General features: G+C 33.0%; 1 protein-coding gene across 1 annotated transcript in view; it reads right to left on the minus strand.

Annotated features, from left to right (window-relative positions):
* Positions 1–24,298, minus strand: part of LOC131843998 (uncharacterized) — a 177,299-nt gene that overhangs the window by 62,635 nt on the left and 90,366 nt on the right. Inside the window, exons 4-5 of the mRNA XM_059192787.1 lie at positions 20,928–21,002; positions 20,307–20,456 (exon numbers count right to left, since the gene is read on the minus strand). Of these exons, the coding sequence (XP_059048770.1) occupies positions 20,307–20,456; positions 20,928–21,002 (225 nt within the window). The remainder of the gene's footprint in view (positions 1–20,306; positions 20,457–20,927; positions 21,003–24,298) is intronic.

A 24,298-nucleotide genomic window follows, 5' to 3' on the forward strand; every position in this document is an offset into this window, starting at 1 on the left:
TAAAGCTACTATAACGTAGGCATCCCCTAAGAAAGGATTTTGTTAAATTCCAGCCCTAAGTCCTTCCGCGGGGGATAAATCGCCCCATAACGTCCGGTGAAGCGAAGCCGCGGCCAACAGCATTACAGTAGTCCGAAAAAAAAAAAAGCTACTATAACGTATCTATATATCTATCTGGCTACTACTACTAGTATAATAATAAAAGTCATCAACTCACTTCCGTTTCCGTCCAAGTCGACAAAAATTAAAGAAAAAATAATAAACCGTAACACTTATAATTTTGGTCACACGCAACGTATGCGTTATTATTTATTCACTAACCTGCGTATGTATGTATGTATGTATATAAATTCAAGAACAATGTAACATGACGTTAATAAGGTATGATACCATGATGTTTGTACCCAAAACCAGCCACTGAGATTACCCTGTTAGAGCATCTGTAATAATGCTTTAACTAACTAAGAATTATTTATTCACTAACCTGCGTATGTATGTATGTATGTATGTATATAAATTCAAGAACAATACATGACATTAATAAGGTATGATACCATGATGTTTGTACCCAAAACGAACCACTGAGATTACTCTGTTAGAGCATCTGTAATACTTTATTCTTTAACAAACTAAGAATAGTAATTTAATCGTAAATCAATTAGGTGTTATTAAGCGGAAGTTTAGTTACTTAATTTGTATTTTGTAGTGTTGACTGTTCGTAATACGTTTAGTAGTACTCTGGTCGCTGAATAGAATAGAAAATCATTTATTCAAATAAACTTAATTTAAATATTTTTGAATAGTCATAACAATTTTTTTTTAATCTACTACTCGTTCGGAAATCTGTCTCATCACAAGAAGAACGAGCAAGAAACTTGTGTGTTGCTCTTTTAAATAATCCTTGTAAGTTTACATTTACAAGTCGAAACGTGTGAATACAAACTACCAACAAGCACTAATTTATTTGGTTCAAATATAATTATACAATAAAATTAAATCAATCGTAGTGATAAGAGCAGACCAGTCTCTACAAGCTACTGCTTGCGTGTATCCTGATGTAATAAGGAGTAAATTAAGCTACTTTTGTTTCAGAAAAATAAAGTTGAATTCCACGCGGACGAAGTCGCGGGCGCGTACTAGTTTACAATAAAAAGGTTATATCAGTTGTTTAGTACCCATAAAACAAGCTCTGCTTAGTTTCGGACTAGATGGTGCTATGTGAATTATCTAGGATTATTATAATTATTTGTCCGCTCTAATGATTCCCACTGGTGTGAGGTCTGTCAGGGGTAGCTCTTGGTTTTAGGGATGAATGCGCATCGCACGAGACCGCTACGTGACACGACTGTCGGATGGGTGATCACTCAGTCGAGCGTATAACATATATATATATAAATAAAATGGGAGTGTCTGTTTGTAACATTGAAATAACCGTCTTTTACTACATGAATATATAAATACGATACATACACCAAAATAACAATTTTTACCATTTTTGTCTGTTTTTGCTAATCTCTGAAATCGTGGACCGATTTTGACGGGACTTTATTTGGCAGATAACTGATGTACTAATTAGTAAATTCAATTATTATTATTTTAGAACTAATTTAAATTCTACGCGAACGAAGTCGTGGGTACAGCAAGTTATAAATACATGCATACATACAATAACAAACAGACAGATAGACAGACAAATATGGTAAAAAATATTATTTTGGTGTATGTACCATATTTATATTCATATGCATGTAGTAAAAAACGGTTATTTCAATATTACAACTTTATTTATATGTATAGATATAGATAAGTATATATATTCACCTACCTGCTAAACATAACAATTGATCTGACAATTACAGACAACAAAACAATCTAGTGATCAAAATTAGGGATGAAACAACCCTATATATATGTATATAATATACATATATGTTCATGTACATATTGTTTCTAATATAAGTATATGTATGTTTCTTAATAATGGTTGACAATACTTAAATATTTTTCTTTCTTTCATTCTATCGCCCACGAATTTTTTTTTTTTTATATGTTTAAGTTTATTCATGGCCGCTGTATGTCACTACAATAATTAACCATAAAAAGTGTGGTTTTATCAAAACTATTCTTAAACTATTGATGGTGTAGAATTTTCGCCATTATTGGAAAAGTAACTACGACCACGACTTCCAACTCATTGTTATTCAAATGTGGAAACTTACACAATTCACACTTTTATGACTATCATTTGAAAGAGGTGTCACATTTCAGTATTGTACACGAGAGTCGGTAGTAGATTTTTTAATGAATCGAGTTTCTTGTCAGTTCTTCTCGTCTTGAAATCATTCCGAACTGACGGTAGATTTGATATATCATAAGAGTCTGTAATAGATACATTAGATACATTAATAAAGACATTTTGAATTTGAATTGAATTTTACAATACATACAATCTATTTCAGCGACGGGAGGGTGGGGGAAGGGGAGGGGAAGGTGGTAGGTAACCCCCCTTGAAGGGGGGGTGGCGATTCCTCATAGTATTTTGTATTAATTTTTGAAAATGTTAAGGTTAGGACGCTTTTTGCATTATGTCTAATTGATTTTGGGGGTGAAGGTTGGGGGATACCCCATACATAGGGGAGGTTCCCCTTTCTGAGGGGAATCCCCCTTGGGGGTGTAGAATTTTTGCCATTATTGGAAAAGTAACGACCACGATTTCCAACTCATTGCTATTCAAATGTGGAAACTTACACAATTCACACTTTTATGACTATCAAAGAGGTGTCACATTTCAGTATTGTACACGAGAGTCGGTAGAAATTTTTTAATGAATTGATTTTTTAAAATGACTGTCAAGCTTCATCATTGCATAGTATGAAATAAAGTCGCTGTCGCTGTCTGTCCCTATATATGCTTAAATCTTTAAAACTACGCATGGATATTGAAGCGGTTTTTTTAATAGATAGACTGATTCTAGGCAACGGTTTTTAATAGATAAAGTGATTCAAGAGGAAGGTTTATATATATAAAACATACGGGTATTAACCCGTGCGAAGCCGGGGCGAGTAGGTAGCTAGTATAGTATAAAATAAAGTCGCTGTCGCTGTCTGTCCGTCCCTATGTATGCTTAAACCTTTAAAACTACGCAACGGATTTTGAAATTGTTTTTAAAAGATAGAGTGATTCAAGGTTTATATTTATAGTACATGCACATCCAGGCGAAGCCGGGGCGAGCAGTTGCGTAGTTTTAAAGCTTTAAGCATAAATAGGGACGGACAGACAGCGACAGCGACTTTGTTCTGTACTATGTAATGATTCGTACATATAATTGGGTTGCCTGTAAGAAATTGCTTAGCGATAAGGCCGCCTTTTGTACTCGTCATTGTTATACATATTTTTATAGTAATTAATATTTTCTGTAACTGGTGCAAAAAAGTGTAAAAATAAAATAAAATAAATAATTATTATTAAAATTAACATTAACCATGTATTTTTTTCGGATTACTCTAACGTTACAACTTCACTGGACGAGAACCTGATATTTTAATTAAAGCTTACATAAAATAGAATGCAGTTCATAAACAGGTCAAAAAATGTTAACAATGCCAATACAAAATACGCCGATAAGTAAACAAAGAGCGTCTCTATAAAAAAGTCCCAAAAAAATCAGGTAGAGAAAGATACTCTGGTCACACAGTGGCCACCCGGTCGGCTATTGTCGAAATATTGCATTCACAATTCAGTCAACCCTAAAACTAAGCAATATAATACCAAACTCAGTGAAATGTAAAGTTTATTCCAGGACTAGCTACTCGTCCCGGCTTCGGTCTGGTGTACATGTATTATACATATAAACCTTCCTCTTGAATCACTCTATCTATTAAAAAAACCGCTTCAAAATCCGTTGCGTAGTTTTAATGATTTAAGCATACATATGGACGGACAGACAGTGACAGCGACTTTGTTTTATACTATATAATAATAATGATTATAATTATAAGCTTTCTTCTCTCTCACTCTATTCTCCCAAATTTGAATTTAAAAATGAATCTGTATTATTGTAAACATGTACAGCATTTATTTGAAAAGAATACGAGCTGAGTTTCTTGTCAGTTCTACTCATCTCGAAATCATTCCGAACTGATGGTAGATTTGACATATCATAAGAGTCTCTAATAGACCTACATGAATAAACATATTTTGAAATTGAATTTGAAAAACAGCAGAAATATTTTGTTTTTAGAGAAACTAGACGTAATTCGTAATTCTTTTTAAAAAAAATATGACGCCGTATTTGTAATACATCTATACAAATAAATAAAATTGAAATGTCTGTTTGTAATTTTAAAATAACAACTTTCACTAATTGCATATGAAAGTATATTCGATACTTACATCAAAAAAATATTCAAAATATTTTTGGCCGACTGTCTCTCTTTCTGTTTGTTCTAACTAATCTCAGAAACGTCTGGATCGATTTTGACGGGACTCTTACTCGTACATAGCTAATGTTATAAGGAGTAACTTTAATTATAGAAATTTTAATTATTTAATTGAAAAAAAGGTAAAAGCCACGCGGACGATGTTGTTGTAACAGTTAGTTAAAATATATTTAAGGAGGAACTGGTAAGATACTTAACTACTAATTATTAGTCGAGTTTCTTACCAGTTCTTCTCATATTGACAGTTCTATCGAACTGTACGGTAGGATTAAAAATAGAGAAAGAATTGTAAGTGGCTTATAATGACTTACATAAATAGATGTTTTTGACTTCAACTTAAATAAAACTCCACCAACAGTAATGTTACTTGATACGAAATAAGCTTATTAACTAAACAAAACAGGAATCTCTCAACAACTGAGGTCACATACAAAGCAAGCATTGCATACCAGAGGAAAGCTCCCACGATTTGATCCGAACAATAAACTGGTACGATCCACGGGTCACTCACTTCACACCACACAAGGTAACTCCAATAACGTTGGCATCAAACAATCAATCACTAAGAACGACACTTCAAGATACGCGTACACTAAATATAGAAGGACACAAAGACATGTGCTCACATCGGCAGCTCAAACACGACTGAAGCATAGCCAATGATGATAACTCGTTTGAAGCCGGCTATAGTACAGCCTTCGTGGTAAGTGGCGCAAGCACAATAAGCAACACGAGCGCCCGCGCACCTGTGTCGCATGCTTCTTTTTTTTTTTTTAATTATGTACAATGGCAAACTTTTCTGCACTGCACAGGTTGATGACCTCAGCAAACATACCTGGCTGTTATACTGCTTGCAATATATATATTTTTTATTTTGTACACAAGAAAGTGTCGATGACAATTCCGTCGTACCTTATACTAAATAACAAAAATAAACTAAAAATCAACTTAATAAACTATATTTTTTTTTCACATTATTTATTTTATTCCTAACAATTTACATTGTGTTGAATTTTTAAATTTATTACATAACTAGCTTTTGCCCGCGGCTTCGCTCGTGTTAATTTATCCCCTTAATGATAGAATTTATCGAAATCCTTTCTTAGGGGATGCCTACGTCATAGTAGCTTTATGCATGCAAAGTCTCAGCCCGATCGGTTTAATATTGACAAAGTTTCATACAAACTTTCATCCCCTATTTTATCCCCTTGGGAGTAGAATTAATCAAAATCCTTTCTTAGCGGATGCCTACGTCATAACATCTACCTGCATGCCAAATTTCAGCCCGATCCGTCCAGTGGTTTGGGCTGTGCGTTGATAGATAACTATGTCACTCAATATTTAGATAGATACATGTACACCCGAGCGAAGCCAGGGCGAATATTAATATAAATAAAAAAAAAATAGTCAATTGCGAAGCAATAGCCAGTAAGTCTGATTCAATAGAAGTAGAGTTCATTAACATAAATACATCAAATGTTTTTTAAATGCCTTTAATTCAGTCGACGACATGTGAATGGGAGTAATGCGACAGGTCTCACAGAATTATAGCCACAAAACGAATTATATGTACGTAATCGTTTGCATTCTCTTCCATTTAATCTTTTGTTAGTATATCACAAATAATATATACAACAAACTGCCAGAGTCTATACTCAATTTGCCAGAAAAAAGATTCAAATCATTAGATAGTGTGTGGGACTGTGTATAGGGCGCTGGGGTTGGTGCAGCCAACGATGGTGGTAATTAAAGATGCAATATGTAAAAGGATAGTATATTATAAAAATATATGTCGTAACAAACTATATGAAAGCAAGAGCAATACAAGGAATCGTAAAAATGAATGAATAACAAAACCATAGCAACCGATATAAAATATAAATATTTAAAAATAAGGAATAGTCGTACCAGCCATCGGCCCAAATGTAAGGAGTCCTGTACAGATAGTATAAAACAAAGTCGCTGTCACTGTCTGTCCGTTCCTATGTATGCTTAAATCTATAAAACTACGCAACGGATTTTGAAGCGGTTAATAGATAGAGTGATACAAGAGGAAGGTTTGTATATATATAATACATGTACACTCGTGCGAAGCCGGGGCGAGTAGCTAGTGTCTTATAAAATATTTTCTTTGTAAAAAATTGAAGAATTTATAAATGATAACAATGTTTTTGTAGAATATATCTAACTTAAAATTCATAGCGCTGACAATGTTATCTGATTGAACAGAGATTAAGTGCGTAGCGGTTTCTATGTTGATTATCGCATGCCTAATCATTGTTAAGGTAAATCTAATTAAAACATTATTTAAAAGAGCTACACACAAGTTTCTTGCTCATTCTTCTTGTGATGAGTCTGCATCACGAATGAGCGGTAGAATAAAAAAAACTTGACTATTCAAACGTGCTTATATTAATTTTATTTGAATAAAGATTATTTCTATTTATATATCTAAATTGGTAAATAACACGACTTACGTGATAAAGTTACTGGTGTTAATAATTGGTTATTAACATTTTCATATATTTATTATGGTATATTATGGAAGTAGCATATCTATGATATTAATTAACTTGTACTAATGTTGGTTTGACATAGCTACTACGTAGGTATTACGAATATAACGAGCGGTAGAATAAAAAAATGTGACTATTCACAAGTGCTTATATAATAAACAGATTTTTTAATAGACATTTTTTTTTACTCTATCACATTATGAAAAAAGACTTATCATAAGAAGAATGTACAAGAAACTAGAGTGTTATTTTTATTCTTACACTAGCTACGCACCCCGGCTTCGCACGGGTGTACATGTATTATATATATAAACATATCTCTTAAATCACTCTATCTATTAAGAAAACTGCTTCGAAATCCGTTTTAAAGATTTAAGCATACATAGGGACGGACAGATAGTGACAGCGACTTTGTTTTATACTATGTAATGATTATAAACATTATATTAATAATAAGTAAACTGATATTTATAAATTTACAAATGATGCTGCGGTTTTCACGGGAGCATCATTTGTAAATTTATAAATATCAGTTTACTTATTATTAATATAATATTTATAATCATTGCATACTATAAAAGCATCAATGTAAGTTAATTTAACTATATCAATATTGCTTACCCGCTATAAATATTTTCTAGTACCATATAAAGTCACTAACACCATGTATAATTTCATTAACTTTAAACTATTTTTATTTATAATGTGAAGACGTAAAATTAATAAAAAAGCCTTCATTTCTGACAACAGACACTCCAATTTTTTATATGTATAGATTTCCGTCTATTTGTTTTATTTTTATTATTTTTAATAATCTTTTTTTACTACTTGCATACGAATATAAATACGGTACTTACACCGAAATAACATTTTTTATAATTTTTGCCTGTCTGTCTGTCTGTTCGTTCCGGCTAATCTCTGAAATGGCTGGACTGGATTTTCACGGGACTTTTATTGGCAGGTAGCTGATGTAATAAGTACTTAGTACTTAGGCTACTTTTATTTTAGAAAAATTCTTTTATTCAACGGACAAAGTCGCGGGTACAGCTAGTCTTAACTAGTGTTATCGATCAAGATAAATACTGTAGTGCATACCACAACAGTCGACCTTGCGAGTGACCCGCCACTATCGCTCCGGGAGCAGAGCAGTCGCATTCCAAAGCTTGCACCTTTATGTCTGTCTGTTTATATTAACCAATAATATACACTTTACATCTTTTTATGAATTGTGATATAAGTATTTGAATATACGAAGTGAGTAAATCCAGACTTACACGACCGGTACTGATACCTACCCTCGATTATTTTACCTCAACTGAACTCACCACATACCCACTCAATTACTAATAATTGTTCAAATATTATTCTAGATTGTATTGCTTGTTTATTTACTAATCATAAACATTTGTTGACAGGTTTAAAAAGTAGTAAAGTAAGTTGTAATAAGATTTGTATGCCTTGTTAATCTTTCTACATGAGCAGCTTGTGGGTTAACTATACACAGCAGGCATACAGCGCTCTGTGAGTTCAATACAATAATGTTTTCAGAATGTTGTTGCTTTTACCGCGCTTTTGTAGTGCATCCACAATGTTTGCAGCAGCATCAACAGACGACCTGTATGCCATCAGACGCAAACGGATCCCTTCTCTATTGCACAGACTGCAGGGCAGCAGTAACAGCATTCTAAAAATGGTGTGCAATAAATTTGACAGCCCAATACTTTGTTTTTGGACCCAAATTGTTACGGGGGCCCTTAAATGATAATATGTAATTTTAGGTATACTAACATAGGCTAAGTACAATTGTTACTAACAAATTGGATCTCTGTTATCTGTATAAATAAATAAATAAAAAAATCTGGCAGATATTATTTAATTATTGTATTATATACGGCCCTGTGTGCGCACAAAGCATTCATGCTTTTTAGTATACAGTCATAATTTTGTAAGTCATTGTTATTTTTAAATTAAATAAATAAAAATAAAAATATCTATAACTAAAACCTGTACATTTGTGTGAACGCTGAGTCAAGAACGAATAGACCATTTGCTTCTTTAAATGATTTTAATATTATAAACGCGAAAGTTTCTGAGTATTGGTGTTTGTTAGTCTTTCATGCAAAAACTACTGAACGGAATTTGATGATTTAATAATATTAATTTATATGATTTCTGATATCGTAATGTTTTGCTTTTATTTATTGTCTCACTGATGTTATGAATGCGAAGGTTTGTGAGTATTAATGAATAGACAGATCTTTCGCATCTAACCTCAATCTGATCTCACGTGTTCGCATCAACCAATGCTCTATCAGCTTCAACCGGCCTTCCCGAGGGTAGAGCATCTTCAACATCAAAATTTCCGGATCGAAATTGAGCGAACCAGTTCTGTCACTTGCGTTCTGTTAACACACCTTCTCTACACACATCGGTCAATTTATTTCTGGCTTGAACAGCATTTTTGCCGTTTCTGTAGTAAAACAGTAAGATATGTCGAAAATGCTGCTTATCGTTTCCGTTTTTAAAAGGGCACCAATCAAAAACTACTGCGAAGAATTGGAATTTTTCACACACAAGCCTTGCTATATGAGCTCTCAAAGCATATAAATTATACGGCTTAAGTGTGAAGTTGGTTTCAAAAAATAATATTAAATCCTCAGTCAGGAAAAAACGAAATTACTTTCCGAACAACCTAATATAAAAAAAAACTTAACATGTTTTTTTAATATTCACTATATTATCAACTTTGAACCATAATACAATACAATACTTCAATATAAATTCAATTCTTGTGAGGTCCTGACTAAGTTAATATAAAAAAACTTAACAAGTTTTTTTTAATATTCACTTTTATCAACTTTTATGAACCATAATACAATACTATACTTCAATATAAATACAATTTTTGTGTAGTCCTGACTTAGTTAATATAAAAAAAACTTAACAAGTTTTTTTTATATTCATTTTTATCAACTTTTAACCATAATTCAAAACAATACTTCAATATAAATACAATTTTTGAGTAGTCCTGACTAAGTTAATATAAAAAAAACTTAACAAGTTTTTTTAATATTCACTTTTATCAACTTTGAACTATAATACAATACAATACTTCAATATAAATACAATTTTTGTGTAGTCCTGGCTTTTGCAGAGCGTCAGTTGTATGACAGAATCCAGCTACTTATATTTTTTTTTATCATAGGTATGCATAGATAGATTGATTGATTTATCTAACTAACGTTATTAACATTTAATTCCCCACATGATAGATCAGCTTTTAATACCAACACTCGAATAAATCTTTCATTATTAACTCCGTACAGCGTATAGGCGCCAATCAACTCATGTCTCGGAACCAACGAGAACAAAACAATCGTGTGATGGATGTGAAGTCTTAAGACATGATTAAAGTAACTAACACTCGATAATTTATGATAGCAGGAATTGCCCAAAATGTTTGATACAAGACTGTGGTAAGTACATTATACTAGCTATTTGCTGCGGCTTTATTTGCATGTGCGAGTGTCATGATTCAGTCATGTCCAGACATGTAGTGATGTGATGGGACGGGACATTGCGCTCCCTAAAATATGGTTGCCTACGATTGTTATAAGTCACTCATGCTCACTTAAATGTCCAGACATGAGGTGGTGTGATGGGACGGGACATTGCGCTCCCTAAAATATGGTTGTCTACGATTGTTATAAGTCACTCATGCTCACTTAAATGTCCAGACATGAGGTGGTGTGATGGGACGGGACATTGCGCTCCCTAAAATATGGTTGTCTACGATTGTTATAAGTCACTCATGCTCACTTAAATGTCCAGACATGAGGTGGTGTGATGAGACGGGACATTGGGTTCTCTTAAATAGAGTCGTTTACGATTGTTTTAAGTCACTCATGGTTACTTAAATGTCCAGACATGTGGTGATGTGATGGGACGGGACATTGGTTTACATGTAATAACCTATTATTAAATTCCAGCAAAACAAAGTGTATAAAATTTACACTTCCTAATGTAAGACCAATAAATACACAGTTATTGCTTAATGATGAAATAGTAAATTTGGTTAATGATACAGTTTTTTTAGGTATGAAATTACAATGGGGGCCCCATATTTCAAAATTGGCCAAGAGACTCAGTTCAGCTGCATATGCAATTAGAAGAATTAGGCAATTAACAGACGTGGCGACGGCTAAACTTGTATACTTTAGTTATTTCCATAGCATTATGTCATATGGTATACTACTGTGGGGTAAAGCAGCCGATATAAGTACTATATTTATTTTACAAAAGAGAGCCATACGTTCTATTTATGGTATAGGTTCAAGAGAGTCATTACGTCAGTGTTTTAAAGATTCAAATATCCTCACCGTTACTTCACAATACATTTATGAGAATATCATGTATACACGGAAGAATTTAGAGAGTTTTAGAAAACTTAAAGACTGTACAAATTGCAATAAAAATAAGCTAATTTTACCTAAATGCCGCCTGCACAAAGTCAGTAATTCATTCTATGGTAATTGCGTAAGATTTTATAATAAACTGCCAGAAACTGCACTAAATCTGACAGAGAGGCAATTCAAATCTATCTCTATCTTATATTAAACAATTTTTGTGTAAGAAAGCCTATTACAGGATAGACGAATTCATAGACGACAACATATCAAGTAAATAACTAGTTTATTATCATACAACGTTATAATTTAATTTTCTCATTGCTTTCTTGATTTAATTGATTGATTTTAGAAATATGAAAGCGTAGCGGTTTTTGTATTGATTGCCGCATGCATTCTTATGTAAAATGTGAATACTATAACTATCAGATAGCAATTGTAAGTAGCTTTGACGTAGTCTAGTGTTTTGAGTAGTCATGCTCACTAAAATGTCCAGACTTGTGGCGGCGTGGTGGGCCGGGTCATTGGGCTCCCTAAAATATGGTCGAGCGCAGTGATGGCTGGCTCATCCGTCATACTCGTGAACGGGTGCTGCTTGTAGGGACTGGTCTGCTCTAATCACTATGACTGATTTCCTCTTATTAATTGTTTAACCAGTTGGTTATATATTCAATATTATTTCTATTTGAGTATTTAATAGAATTAGTGCTAATTGGTGGTTTGTATTCACACACTTAAACTTAAAAATGTAAAGTAATAATAAAATTATTTAAAAGAGCAACACGCAAGTTTCTTGCTCGTTCTTCTTGTGATGAGACATCCGAACGTCGGTAGATTAAAAAATGTAATGACTATTCAAAAGTGCTTCAATGTAAGTTTATTTGAATAAATTATTTTCTATTCTTTTTCTATTCTATTCTATTGAACTCCCTAAAATATGGTTATCTACGATTGTCGTAAGTCACTCATGCTCACGTAAATGTCCAGACTAGGTGCTGGTGTGATGGGACGGGACATTGGACTCCCTGAAATAAGGTCGAGCGCAGTGATGGCTGCTTGAAGTGTCTGGTCTGCTCTTTTAAGTATGACTGATTTATTTTATTACTCCAGTAGTATTTATTTACTATTATCATTCTTGCTATTTAACAGTTTGTATTCACATAAAATCCTATATATGTAATGTACATTATTAATTTAAATGAGCAACACGCAAATTTCTTGCTCGTTCTTCTAGTGATGAGTCTGCTTCCCGAATGAGCGGTAGATTAAAAAAAATATTATAGTATTCAAAAGTGCTTTATATTAACTTAGTTTCAATAATTATTATTTCTATTCTTTCTATGTCTATGCCGATTTTTTATCTTCTCAGAATTTTTTTTATTATTCAGTGAGTGCTGACGTTAGAAAAAGTAATATTTTCAAATTGGAATCTCTTAACCTTGTTGAGCAAAAATTTTAAGACATTAACCTTTCCAGTATGTCCAGCAGTGGACGTCTTCCGGGGTGCGATGATGATGATGATGATGATGAAACTTTCCATAAGCATATATTTTATAGCGTAAATTCTGTATAACCTTTTTTTTTATTATAGCCAAATCTTATTCTTAATATTATAAACACGAAAATTTGTGAGTATGGATGGATGTTTGCTACTCTTTCAAGCAAAAACTACTGAACAGATTTTGATGATACTTTACAGTAATATAGATAGATAGATAGATAAATTATTTATTCAACAATTACAAACACAGCATACATGAGATACATTTTATAAATAGAAATAAACAAATTAAAAATGTAGGAATATAAATATTACAAATTAAAAAATGGAGGTGGCTTTATGAGTCTCAGTGATGAAGAGGCAACCAACTCAGCTCAATATAGCTGATATGGTACGTCAGAATAATACATAGGCTATATGTTTTTAATATTTTTTATTATTATATTTATGTTTTTTTTAATATTTTTTAACGCGGATGAAACCGCGGTATAAGTACTTCGACCACCTGTTGACCAGTGCCAGTGAGTGGACAACATTTTATTGGCCGTACAGAATTCATTGGTCACGGATAACAGATCTGTCCCAGCGAGCAGCTTGTTTACGATTTGTTGCGTGTTAATTTACAACATCGCCCAGTATTCGTGATCTCATAAACTATAAAAAGTGAATATCTCAGGATTATTCACACAGCGCCAACTAGAATCAAAATAAGCTGATAAGCAGAACTTTGGTTATGGGTACTAGACATCTATACATATAAATAAAATTTGAGTGTCTGTTTGTAATATTGAAATAACCGTTTTTTACTACATGCGTATGAATATAAATACGGTACATACACGAAAGTAACAGTTTTTTTTCAATTTTTGTCTGACTGTCTCTCTCTGATGTGTCTGTCAATCTCTGATATGGCTGGACCGATTTTGACGGGACTTTTATTGGCAGGTAGCTGATGTAATAGAAAGTAACTTAGGCTACTTTGATTTTAGAAAAAAAAAGTAATGTTGCAAAATTCAACGCGGACGAAGTCGCGTGTATAGTCAGTCTAATATAAAACACAGAAACTTTTTTTTGTAAATACGTGGCTTAAAGCACCCAAACTTTCAAACAGTCGTGAATAAAATCATAAATATAAATGTTTATACCGAACCAGGAATCGAATCCGCGACTATTTGAGTACTAAACCGCTAGACCACCGAGGCCGTCTAATGAACGGGCATTAGAACAAGTCTCGTGAGCTAAGAAATTAGCTTCTAGAAATTTCTTCGCTACTAATAAAGCTATTAAAACCGTGAGAATAACATTAAAGATAATATATTAATATAAGCTGTTCCCGCGAGAATTTATCTTTATTTTTCTAAAATAAAAGAATTTTTCTAAGTTAATAAATTTCATTCGCTAAAAAACTAATAAAGCATTTCAGAGATTAGCCGGAACAAACAGACCGACAGACAGACAGACAAAAATTGTAAAAAGTGGTTTTTTGGTGTAGTACCTATCTTTCTTTAATTAACATTAAAAAAGTTATTTCCATATAATATATTAATATATAAAGATTACGACGTCTGTTTATCACCATTGCATGACTGCTATAATTTTGGGTTATTAATGCTCCTTAAAGATCTATTATAATACATACATATCTTCATCCATCCAGTTTGATGGTAAAACTTTATATGAAATTATTTAATTTTCGTCATAAAGGAAACCGGCTAACTCGGGTTTTAAGTTAATTTTACGCTATCAGTCGTGAAACTCTTTTCTATAAAAAAAATAGTCACAAATAATAATAATCTCTATCCTAATTTAAGCCATCTAGACCTAAGTTAAGCTAACTAAATCTTGTGTTATGGGTACTAGATAACTGATACATATACATAGATATTTTTTTGTAAATACATATTATACATAGAAAACACCCAGACCGATACAAACAATCATACTCATGAATACAAATGATTGTGCCGTGCGAGGAATCGAACCCGCGACTATCGGAGGTCGTCAAATGGCACGCAACTATAGAACGGCAAATATGGAATACGAAAATTTATTAATACTATAAAAAAAATACTACAAATATAAATAAATAAATAACTAACTATGAACAATTACCGCAGCGCCATCTAGTCCCATGGTAAGCAAAGCTTTATGGGCACTAGACAACTGATATAAATACATAGATTTTTTTGTAAATACATACAGACTATATATAAGGGCGAGCACAATAGATCTATGTAGGTCGCAGTGCTACAGGTGCTACAAACATCTGACTATAGCCCAAACAACTCAATAAAAAAATATACTACCTATATATAGAAAACACCATTGTATGAGTATAATTGTATGTATCTGTCTGGGTGTTTGCTAAGCATGTATATAGAAAAAAAGACAAGTTCAAATTCAAATTCAAAATATCTTCATTCATGTAGGTCTATTACAGACTCTTATGATATGTCAAATCTACCGTCAGTTCGAAATGATTTCGAGATGAGAAGAACTGACAAGAAAGCTCTGCTGAGCTGGGGACAAAGTAGCGCTAGGTGAGTTTTCCAGGTAGATGATTATCTATGTGTCGCGTACCAAGCAGTAACAAAACGAAGGGAGCGTTCTGATTGGACCGCACACCCATCCAATTTTAAATACGCAAAGTAACGTACAGACTTAAAATATGAACCGATCGATCTAACGTACAATTTGTTCATTCATCCAAATTTGTAATCAATAGTATATTTGCCCAATAAATTCAAGACTATAAGCAATTCTATTATTTTCTACAACCCGTAATCTGCTGAAGCCAACATCACATCATCACATCATCATCATCATCATCATCATCTGAGCATTCGAGCCGCATCATCACGTACCACTATACATATAAATAAAATTGGAGTGTCTGTTTGTATTATTGAAATAAAGAGTTTTTACTACATGTATATGAATATAAATTCGGTACATACACCAAAATAACATTTTTTATCATTTTTGTCTGTCGGTCTGTTTGTTCCGGCTAATCTCTAAAATGGCTGGACCTATTTGGCGGGACTTTTATTGGCAGGTAGGTGATGTAATAAGAAGCAACTTAGGCTACTTTTATTTTAATCCACGCGGACGAAGTCGCTGGAACAGCAAGTTATTAAATATTATTTAAATATCTAATAATAATAATCGTCTAATCACACGTTTAAATAAAATATTTGAAGATTACAGATCTAGTTCTATCACCACAAATCACTATAATGAATCTGAACTGCATATCAATACCGCTTGAACCAACATCTGGACCAGTCCAGATCTTATCTTAAGGCAACGGATTCAACAGCGTTTGCAGAAATATGTTATTTGAGATCCATATCTTCTGCAGCGGCCGCTTGGAACATGTTTTCAATATGTATCAATTGGATAAATTTATTCACGTCACTGGCGACCCGCCCCGACTTTGCACGGGTGTAACTTCCCGTCCGTTAATCACATGATCATTTCTTAAGCATTTTTTAACCCCCTGTGATGAGGTTTAAAATGACCTCCCCTCTCCCCCGCTCAACATCACATCAAAATAAAATAAATTAAAAAAAAAAATTTTTTTTTTCCTTATGATCTATTAAAATTATACTATTTGTGGATATGGACCCCTCTATGGGTGAAGGCCTCCTCCATCTTTTTCTAATATTCTCTCGTCTCGTTTTTTCCTATAGCTAGGAAAATGTATTTAAGGTACTTAATTGGATAAAAATTTATGCTGATTAAGTGCGTAGCGGTTTCTATGTTGATTGTCGCATGCCTAATCCTTGTTGTTAATTAAATATAAGTAAATCAATATTTATTTAAAAGAGCAACACAAGTTTCTTGCTTATTCTTCTTGTGATGAATCTGCATTCCGAATAAGCGGTGGAATAAAAAAACTTGACTATTCAAAAGTACTTATATTAAGTTTATTTGAATAAAGATTATTTCTATTTCTATTTCTTGCAGTATTACTTCGTAATTAAGCCATTTTTCCTGTAAAATGTAAAGGATGAAAAATAATTATTGTGGGTTATTCTTAAGAGATAGACATATACCATCGTGGATTTTTTATTGACCTTTTTAAGGTGTACAATACTGTAGTACATTATTTTGATTTATCTCTTGGGGTTCAGCCAACGTTTGCAATGTAAGAACAAAAAATGTGTCTATATACGACATCACATTAGAAACCTATAAATTGAACAGTGTTTCTCTACAATATTATGCATATAATTAGTAAAAATCACGGGATCTTACCACGTCACGTAAAACGTGGTAAGATCCCGTGATTTTTACTAATTATACGTATAAATAATGACCGCGTCAAGTTTAAAACAGAATATTATGCATGTATTATATATATAAACCTTCCTTTTGAATCACTCTATCTATTAAAGAAAACCGCTTCAAAATCCGTTGCGTAGTTTTAATGATTTAAGTATACATAGGGACGGACAGACAGCGACAGCGACTTTGTTTTATACTATGTAATTATAGTCATGATAGTGATAGTGATGATAAGAATAAGCCTTCATCATCATTATTGGTTATATTTGCATTAACCACAAATTACGCTACTGTTCAGTAAATTACAGGTTTTGATGAAGTTAATTACATCTTTATAGAACAGGGTTTTTATAGAGGTCATTTGGCTCCACAAGTAATTACATATTTACCGTCGCCTCTTATCTTATTACGTTATTATTATTATTATATTTTTAAGTATTGATTATACAAAGATTAAGTGCTAGTTTCTATATTTATTATCGCATGCTTAATCCTTGTTAATGTGTATTTACTTAGAACAAAATTTTAGCTTAGCTTTAGCTTTTTTATTTAAAAGAGCAACACGCAAAAATAGAATATAAAGTCATTTATTCCAATAAACTTAATTTAAGCACTTTTGTGTAGTCATAACAATGTTTTATTTTAATCTACCGCTCATTCGGAAAGCTGTCTCATCACAAGAAGAACGAGCAAGAAACTTGTGTGTTGCTCTTTTAAACAATCCTTGTAAGTTCACATTATACAATTCGAAACGTGTGAATACAAACTACCAACCAGCACTAATATATTAGAGTTAACTATAAGTACACAATAAGATTAAATCAGTCGTAGTGATAACAGACCAGTCTCTACAAGCAGCACTCATTCACGAGAATGACGGATTAGCCAGCCATCACTGCGCTCGACCATATTTTATGACCATCACAAGAAGGACGAGGACGAGAAAGAAGAGAACGACGATTCAGTTTCTCAATTACTTAAAATTTGTTCCATAATTTAATTCAATTAATTAATTAAATTCTAATCACTACGACTGATTTAATCTTATTGTGTTTTAATATTTGACCCTAATAAATTAGTGCTGGTTGGTAGTTTGTATTGACAAGTTTCGACTTAAAAATGTAAAATCACGGTTATTTAAAAGAGCACAAGTTTCTTGTTCATTATTCTTATGATGAGTCTGCATTCCGAATGAGTGTTAGAATAATCTTCCATTCATCTCTGTTCGCAGTCATCTCGTTATTTACTCCCTTTCTCACCATATCATCTTTCACACAGTCCATCCATCTCTTTTTCGGTCTTTCTCTACCCTTATAACCATCCACATTCATATGTAACACCGTCCTTAGGATATGATCTTCATTCCTACGCATTACATGCCCATACCACGATAGACGATTACTCTTTAATTAATGTTGTACATATGTTTACAATAACATTTATAATAAAGTAGCCTGAAAAAAATATAGTATTTCTATAAAAAAACATGTAAAATGTTACGAAAAATTTGAGCATAATCTTATTTTTCCTGTTGCGTCACTTGCAACAAAAATTATACAATTTTAATATTCTGGTGCTCATTCCGTCAAAATTACTTTTTTCCTCTTCTGTTTTAAAACCTCTTTGCAGATATTAAAAACAGTTAAGATATTTTCTTTTCCGGTCGTTTAATATACCTATATCTACATTGTTTTATAATTAAAAAAACATCTGGTATACTGGTGCTATACAAAATGTTTTAGCTAATCCTTCGGATACTATCCGATGGTAAGGCAAATTACTGCTGTAGCGAACTCCTTGATAAGATTTTATACTATTTTTAAATTTGGTAATAATATTCTTTGACATATTCTTTCTATTATATATCGCTGTCATACTAGTCGCATTTTATTTAATCTCCGTATTTTCCTCATTAAAACCCTCAGCACCTCTCACTCATCAGACACATTGATACCTCCGCTTCAACTGCCTTCTGAAAAGTACATGTCATATATTTTCACTTTCTACAGAAGTCCTAAATTATTCTATGTAATTTAAAAAAACTAGTGTAGTATCTAAATACATTTTTGTCTGTACTAATTTGGGGAAATGATTATGTCATTTCGTGACCACTAAAAGATTAGCATGTATCTTAAAATCTTTAGTAATCTACAGAAACAGATTCGATAAAAATACAATATGGATATTTGCGGCTATCTACGTTTTGTATGTATGTCTTAAAATCTTTAGTAACAGAAACAAACTTGATAAAAAAAAATATTAATTTGCGGAAATATATGTCTTAAAATCTTTAGTAACAGAAACAAACTTGATAAAAATACGAAATATAGATTTGTGGCTAATAATAAAAATACAACATGTGGATATATATATATATATATATATATATATCTCTGTAGACTATGTAACTAACAGAGTCTACAATACAGTAGTTTATGTTTAATACTATAAATGTATTTAATAGTACATTGTGTTGTCTGGATGTATTGAAATTGATTTTAAATGGAAACTTTTCCATTAAATCGCACAATTTGAATAAAACATGCGCGAACTGTGATGCCGACGAGATGAGAATCAACGATATGCTGAAATAGCAGTTCACAATACACAATGCACCATAACGATGTGTGAAGTTATTTCGTACATGTAAAATATTAAGTACGTTACAGGATTAGAGGTATGACATTTTTGTTCTCTGAAATGGCAACATATAAGCATATATCGCAAGTATCAGGTGATAATAAGAGTAGTAGAAGAGACTGCTAGTCGTAAGGAACCTCAGGAACTTAAGTGGTCTCGGACAGTGCAGTTTCAGAGGAGCTTCTTTCAGCTTACACCTTTTTCTAGAGACAATAGCGTGAGGTTTTTCAAGAAGAGTATAAGAAGAGGTTTCTTACGAGTTAGAGGACGAAACACTAATGTTTCTATACGCCGTTGATAGGAGCTACCTTTAAGCCCTTACATGAGTCCAGGCCTGCAGCCTTACACTAGACCGAAAAGAAAAAATATACACAAGATAAAGAAATGGGCCAAGAATAGAACCCTGGGGTACACCCATATTTATAGATGACCTGTAGGCCTTGCTTCCGTTAATGTCTATTATTTGAATTGTATGAGTTCTGAGGATTAGAGTCGGAAATAAAATGGTGCTGACCTGTTGGGGCGTGTCAGTCTCGAAGGCGTAGCAGTAGTGGGCTGTGGGCTCGGAGCGCGGCTCGCGGGCGACGAATGCGAACAGCGCGCGCGGCGCTTCACACGTCGCGTACGAGATGCGCCGCAGTGCGTGCCACATGCGCACGCTCTGCTGTAAGGACAGACAGACAGAGTACACATCAGGGATATCTATTATTATAAGCAATTATAGATTACTTTGTACACACTACATGAACGATATATTGACGTTTTACTTGGTGAGTGCATTGGTATTGTACTGTAATAAAAATGTAATTTTATATAAAATTTATAAATATAAAATTTCATACACACTTAGATATATTATATAGAAAAAGAAGGAGTATACGCTTAAGAATGTTAATATTGTTAATATTGTTTTAAAATTATGCATAAAACATACATAAAATGAATAAATAAAATATCATTTTTTAGTTTTAAATAAAAATCATCATCATTTACTCGCATAACAAGGTCTAATTAGTGTTAGATTAGTTGGCGCTATGTTATATATCTAAATGCAATTATTGCTTATTAACAAGTTTATTTTTTTTTCCAGAGGTTCCTTATTTGCATTACATTAATGCTATATATATAATATTACCTGATCGTCTGGATTGCATACTCGCAGCCCAGTAAGGGCGATCACCACCAGTACCGGAACTGCACGCCCGTTCTCCTGCAACAATACAAAATAACAATACAGTACTATCCAATAACGGTACAACATCTGTATTAGTAATACTATGTTAATAGTATCCCTAATATGAATTTAAATCTGACGGAGAAGTATACAATTTTGCACACTTCACACACACACATCACTACATAGTATAAAACAAAGTCGCTGTCGCTGTCTGTCCGTCCCCATCAAAATAATAAGTCAGTCACCTTTGAGTTATATATATATAGATAGATTATTGAAATACACTGCACATAGCAGGTAAACGAAACCAACATGTATTTTCTGAACTCTATAATTACATTGGCACCCCCAATGTAATTATAGAGGGTAAGGGTATTAGGTTTATGGTAATATTTAAAAACAGAGTATATTTAATTGAACGCAATAGATTACATTTTGTACTACTAAAAGCGTTCCTTCTGATTAAATACTTTTAGACCAAGAAAGAGAAGAAACATTGCAAATATTTAAAAAAAGTTAAATTCAAATACAAGTTAAAAAATCATTTATTCATGTAAGATATTTTAGAGAATTAGATTAAGTTAACATTTTATTGTTTTGTTATCAAGAAACATAAATAAACTAATTTTTATGTCAATGAAAACAAAAGATGCACAAGTTATGGAAGATATTCCATTATCACCGAAGTTTTACAATTAATAATATTAAACCTTAGTTATTTGGCTAAATTATATTTTTACCTATAAAAAAATTCATGACATGATTATTCTACATATACATATATGTATATAGTTATATGTATACATGTCTGTGTTGCAATTTGTCGGTCTTTTTTTAAATAAACAAGGAAATCTGCAAATTAATTTCATTTGATTTCAGGTATCAAAAACCAGTGTATATGAAACTGAATGAAAGCAGTAATTGAAAGGCAACAGTTGTTGTCGCTGCCAAAACCTTAATACGTGAGGTTTTTAACGTAATCAGTGTTGCCAGATGTCCGACTAACTTTACCCCCGCATTTTATCCAAAATTACCCCAATGAACATAGCAATCCTTATTCTCCTATTATATTCTAATTAATTTAAAATATATAATTATATAGTAATACTCTAATAAACAGTCCCTATTTTTTTTGAGAAGCTTTTTTATAACAGTTCTTATTTTATATAAATTTCAATGTGTTCCCAAAAATTAAATTTTTTTAGACCAGTTGTTTCATAGTTTTCGTTCTTCTCTGCTTTATAAAGAAAGATTGTTTTATTTTTTTGTATGTCTATACGAACATACAAAAAAAACTCCCTTAACTAGCTTCAATTTTCTCCCTTAACCTCAAATTCCCCCCAAGTTTGTCAAGAAACCCAATATGGTATCACTAAAGGTATCTTGGCTGCTTTAGCCTGACAGATTTCCTTGTTTTGTATACCTATATGAACAAATAAAAACTCCTAAAACTAACTTCAATTTTTTTCCGTAACCTTTCTTTCTCCCCAAATTTGTAGAGAAACCCAATATGATATCACTAAACATATCTTGTTTATTTTAGCCTGTAAGATTTCATTGTTTTGTATGCCTATATGAACAAACCAAGAACTCCCATAACTAGCCTTTATTTCTCCCCATAAATTGTTAAAATTTTCTCCAAAATCTCAAATTCCCCCCAAATTTGTGGAGAAACGTAAAATGGCATCACTGAAAGTAAAGGTGCGGCGTTTGGCGGTCAGAGCTCGGTGGCGGAATACGCAGTCCGGCCAACAGGTAGCATAATAAATCTGGATGAAACAAAAACGAAAACGGCGGAGTCTATTACGGAAACAACACACGTCTGCAGATTTAATATAGGGTTGCCCACTGAACAAATACACACTGCGTTGTAAGAGAACTACCCTTGCGTAAACGTAAGTTAAAATTACTGAATGGAGCCACTTGTAGTGTTGAAATCTTATTAAAAAAGATGGTTGCACAGTTTCATACAAAAAGTCTTTTTTTATAGCACAGGGGACATACATAGTAAGTGATTACCGCCGCTCATGAGCACCAGCAACACCAGGAGAATTGCAAGTACGTTGTTAGCCTTTTCAACTTTTGAATGGTAATGGTAACGGTATCCGTATACTTATTGATTTTTTTTTATAATGCAGGGGACTAACGAGTATGCGGCTCACCTGATGGTAAATTATTTAGCCCATTAGCACCCACCCGCACCAGGGGAATTGCAAGTACGTTGTCGGCCTTTTAAAAAGGAATAAGCTCTTTTCTTGAAGGTTTGAATCGTATCGGTTCGGATATACCATTACTGGAAGGATACCACATTTTTTTTTTGGGGACCATAATAAAACGGTTCTCCCGCCTGCGCTAACGTTTTACGCTGGCGGGGCACCAGTGGAGGATAATGAGATGAGCATGAGGTCAGGTCAGTTGACCCATCGTGACAAATTCACTAGGAATTTATTAATATGGTTTCTAGAAGGAACCGTGGAGGACGACCTAACATGGTACATTGCTAGCAATGGGAGTTATGTTTCTATTACTAACAATACCCTTCCCCCCTCTAACAGCATTTCAACAAGGAAAAAAGAATATGTATGATCTCAATCTTGCTCTTTTGATATTAAAGCATATCTCGAATTGGACAAAACAGTTCCCGGACAGTTCGTCCTGGATTACAGTTTGAAAAGGGTATGTTAGTTTATTCAGTTAGCGGCCGTTGTCCCGCAGAGAAATCTTCGAGTTACGTGGTTGAGATAAAGGGCTATATTATGCTTAGGGAAATCGTTTTATCATTTACTTCCGTGTGCTATACTTGTATATATCATAAAGATATGTTTAATATAGTGGTTTATTGTTAAGTTGCATCAGTGTCTCTGGGCGCTCCTCAAAGATTCAATGGGAGAGAATTCTATAACATTAAGTTCATCTTTAGTTATAGATAGATAGATAGATAATTGATTTCAACACAAATAATACTAATTACAATAAGACACAAAATGAGAAATAAATGGTAACATAGAAAGTTGGCAATAGGAGCTACCTCAGCCGTTGCCTTACTTATAAGCACAACCTACGCGATATATGATATATGAGGTGCACCTATATAGCGCTGGGATTCAGGCAGCCCCCATTACTTATAAAAAAAAAACGAAGATGCGGGTTTTTTACTATAAACAGATATATATAAATTTATAATATTTAAAATGTTAAAAAAAAATATCAAAGAGCACAAGTTTCTTGCTCATTCTTCTTGTGATGAGACAGCTTTCTGAACGAGTCAAGGGCGGATCCAGCTTTAGCGCCAGGAGGGGGTCACATAGTCGTGGTCAAGGAAAGAGCTT

This window comes from Achroia grisella, unplaced genomic scaffold (genome assembly GCF_030625045.1).
Source record: "Achroia grisella isolate CSIRO2021 unplaced genomic scaffold, CSIRO_AGI_Agris_v1 utg3615, whole genome shotgun sequence".
In the NCBI taxonomy this organism is placed as follows: Eukaryota; Metazoa; Arthropoda; class Insecta; order Lepidoptera; family Pyralidae; genus Achroia; species Achroia grisella.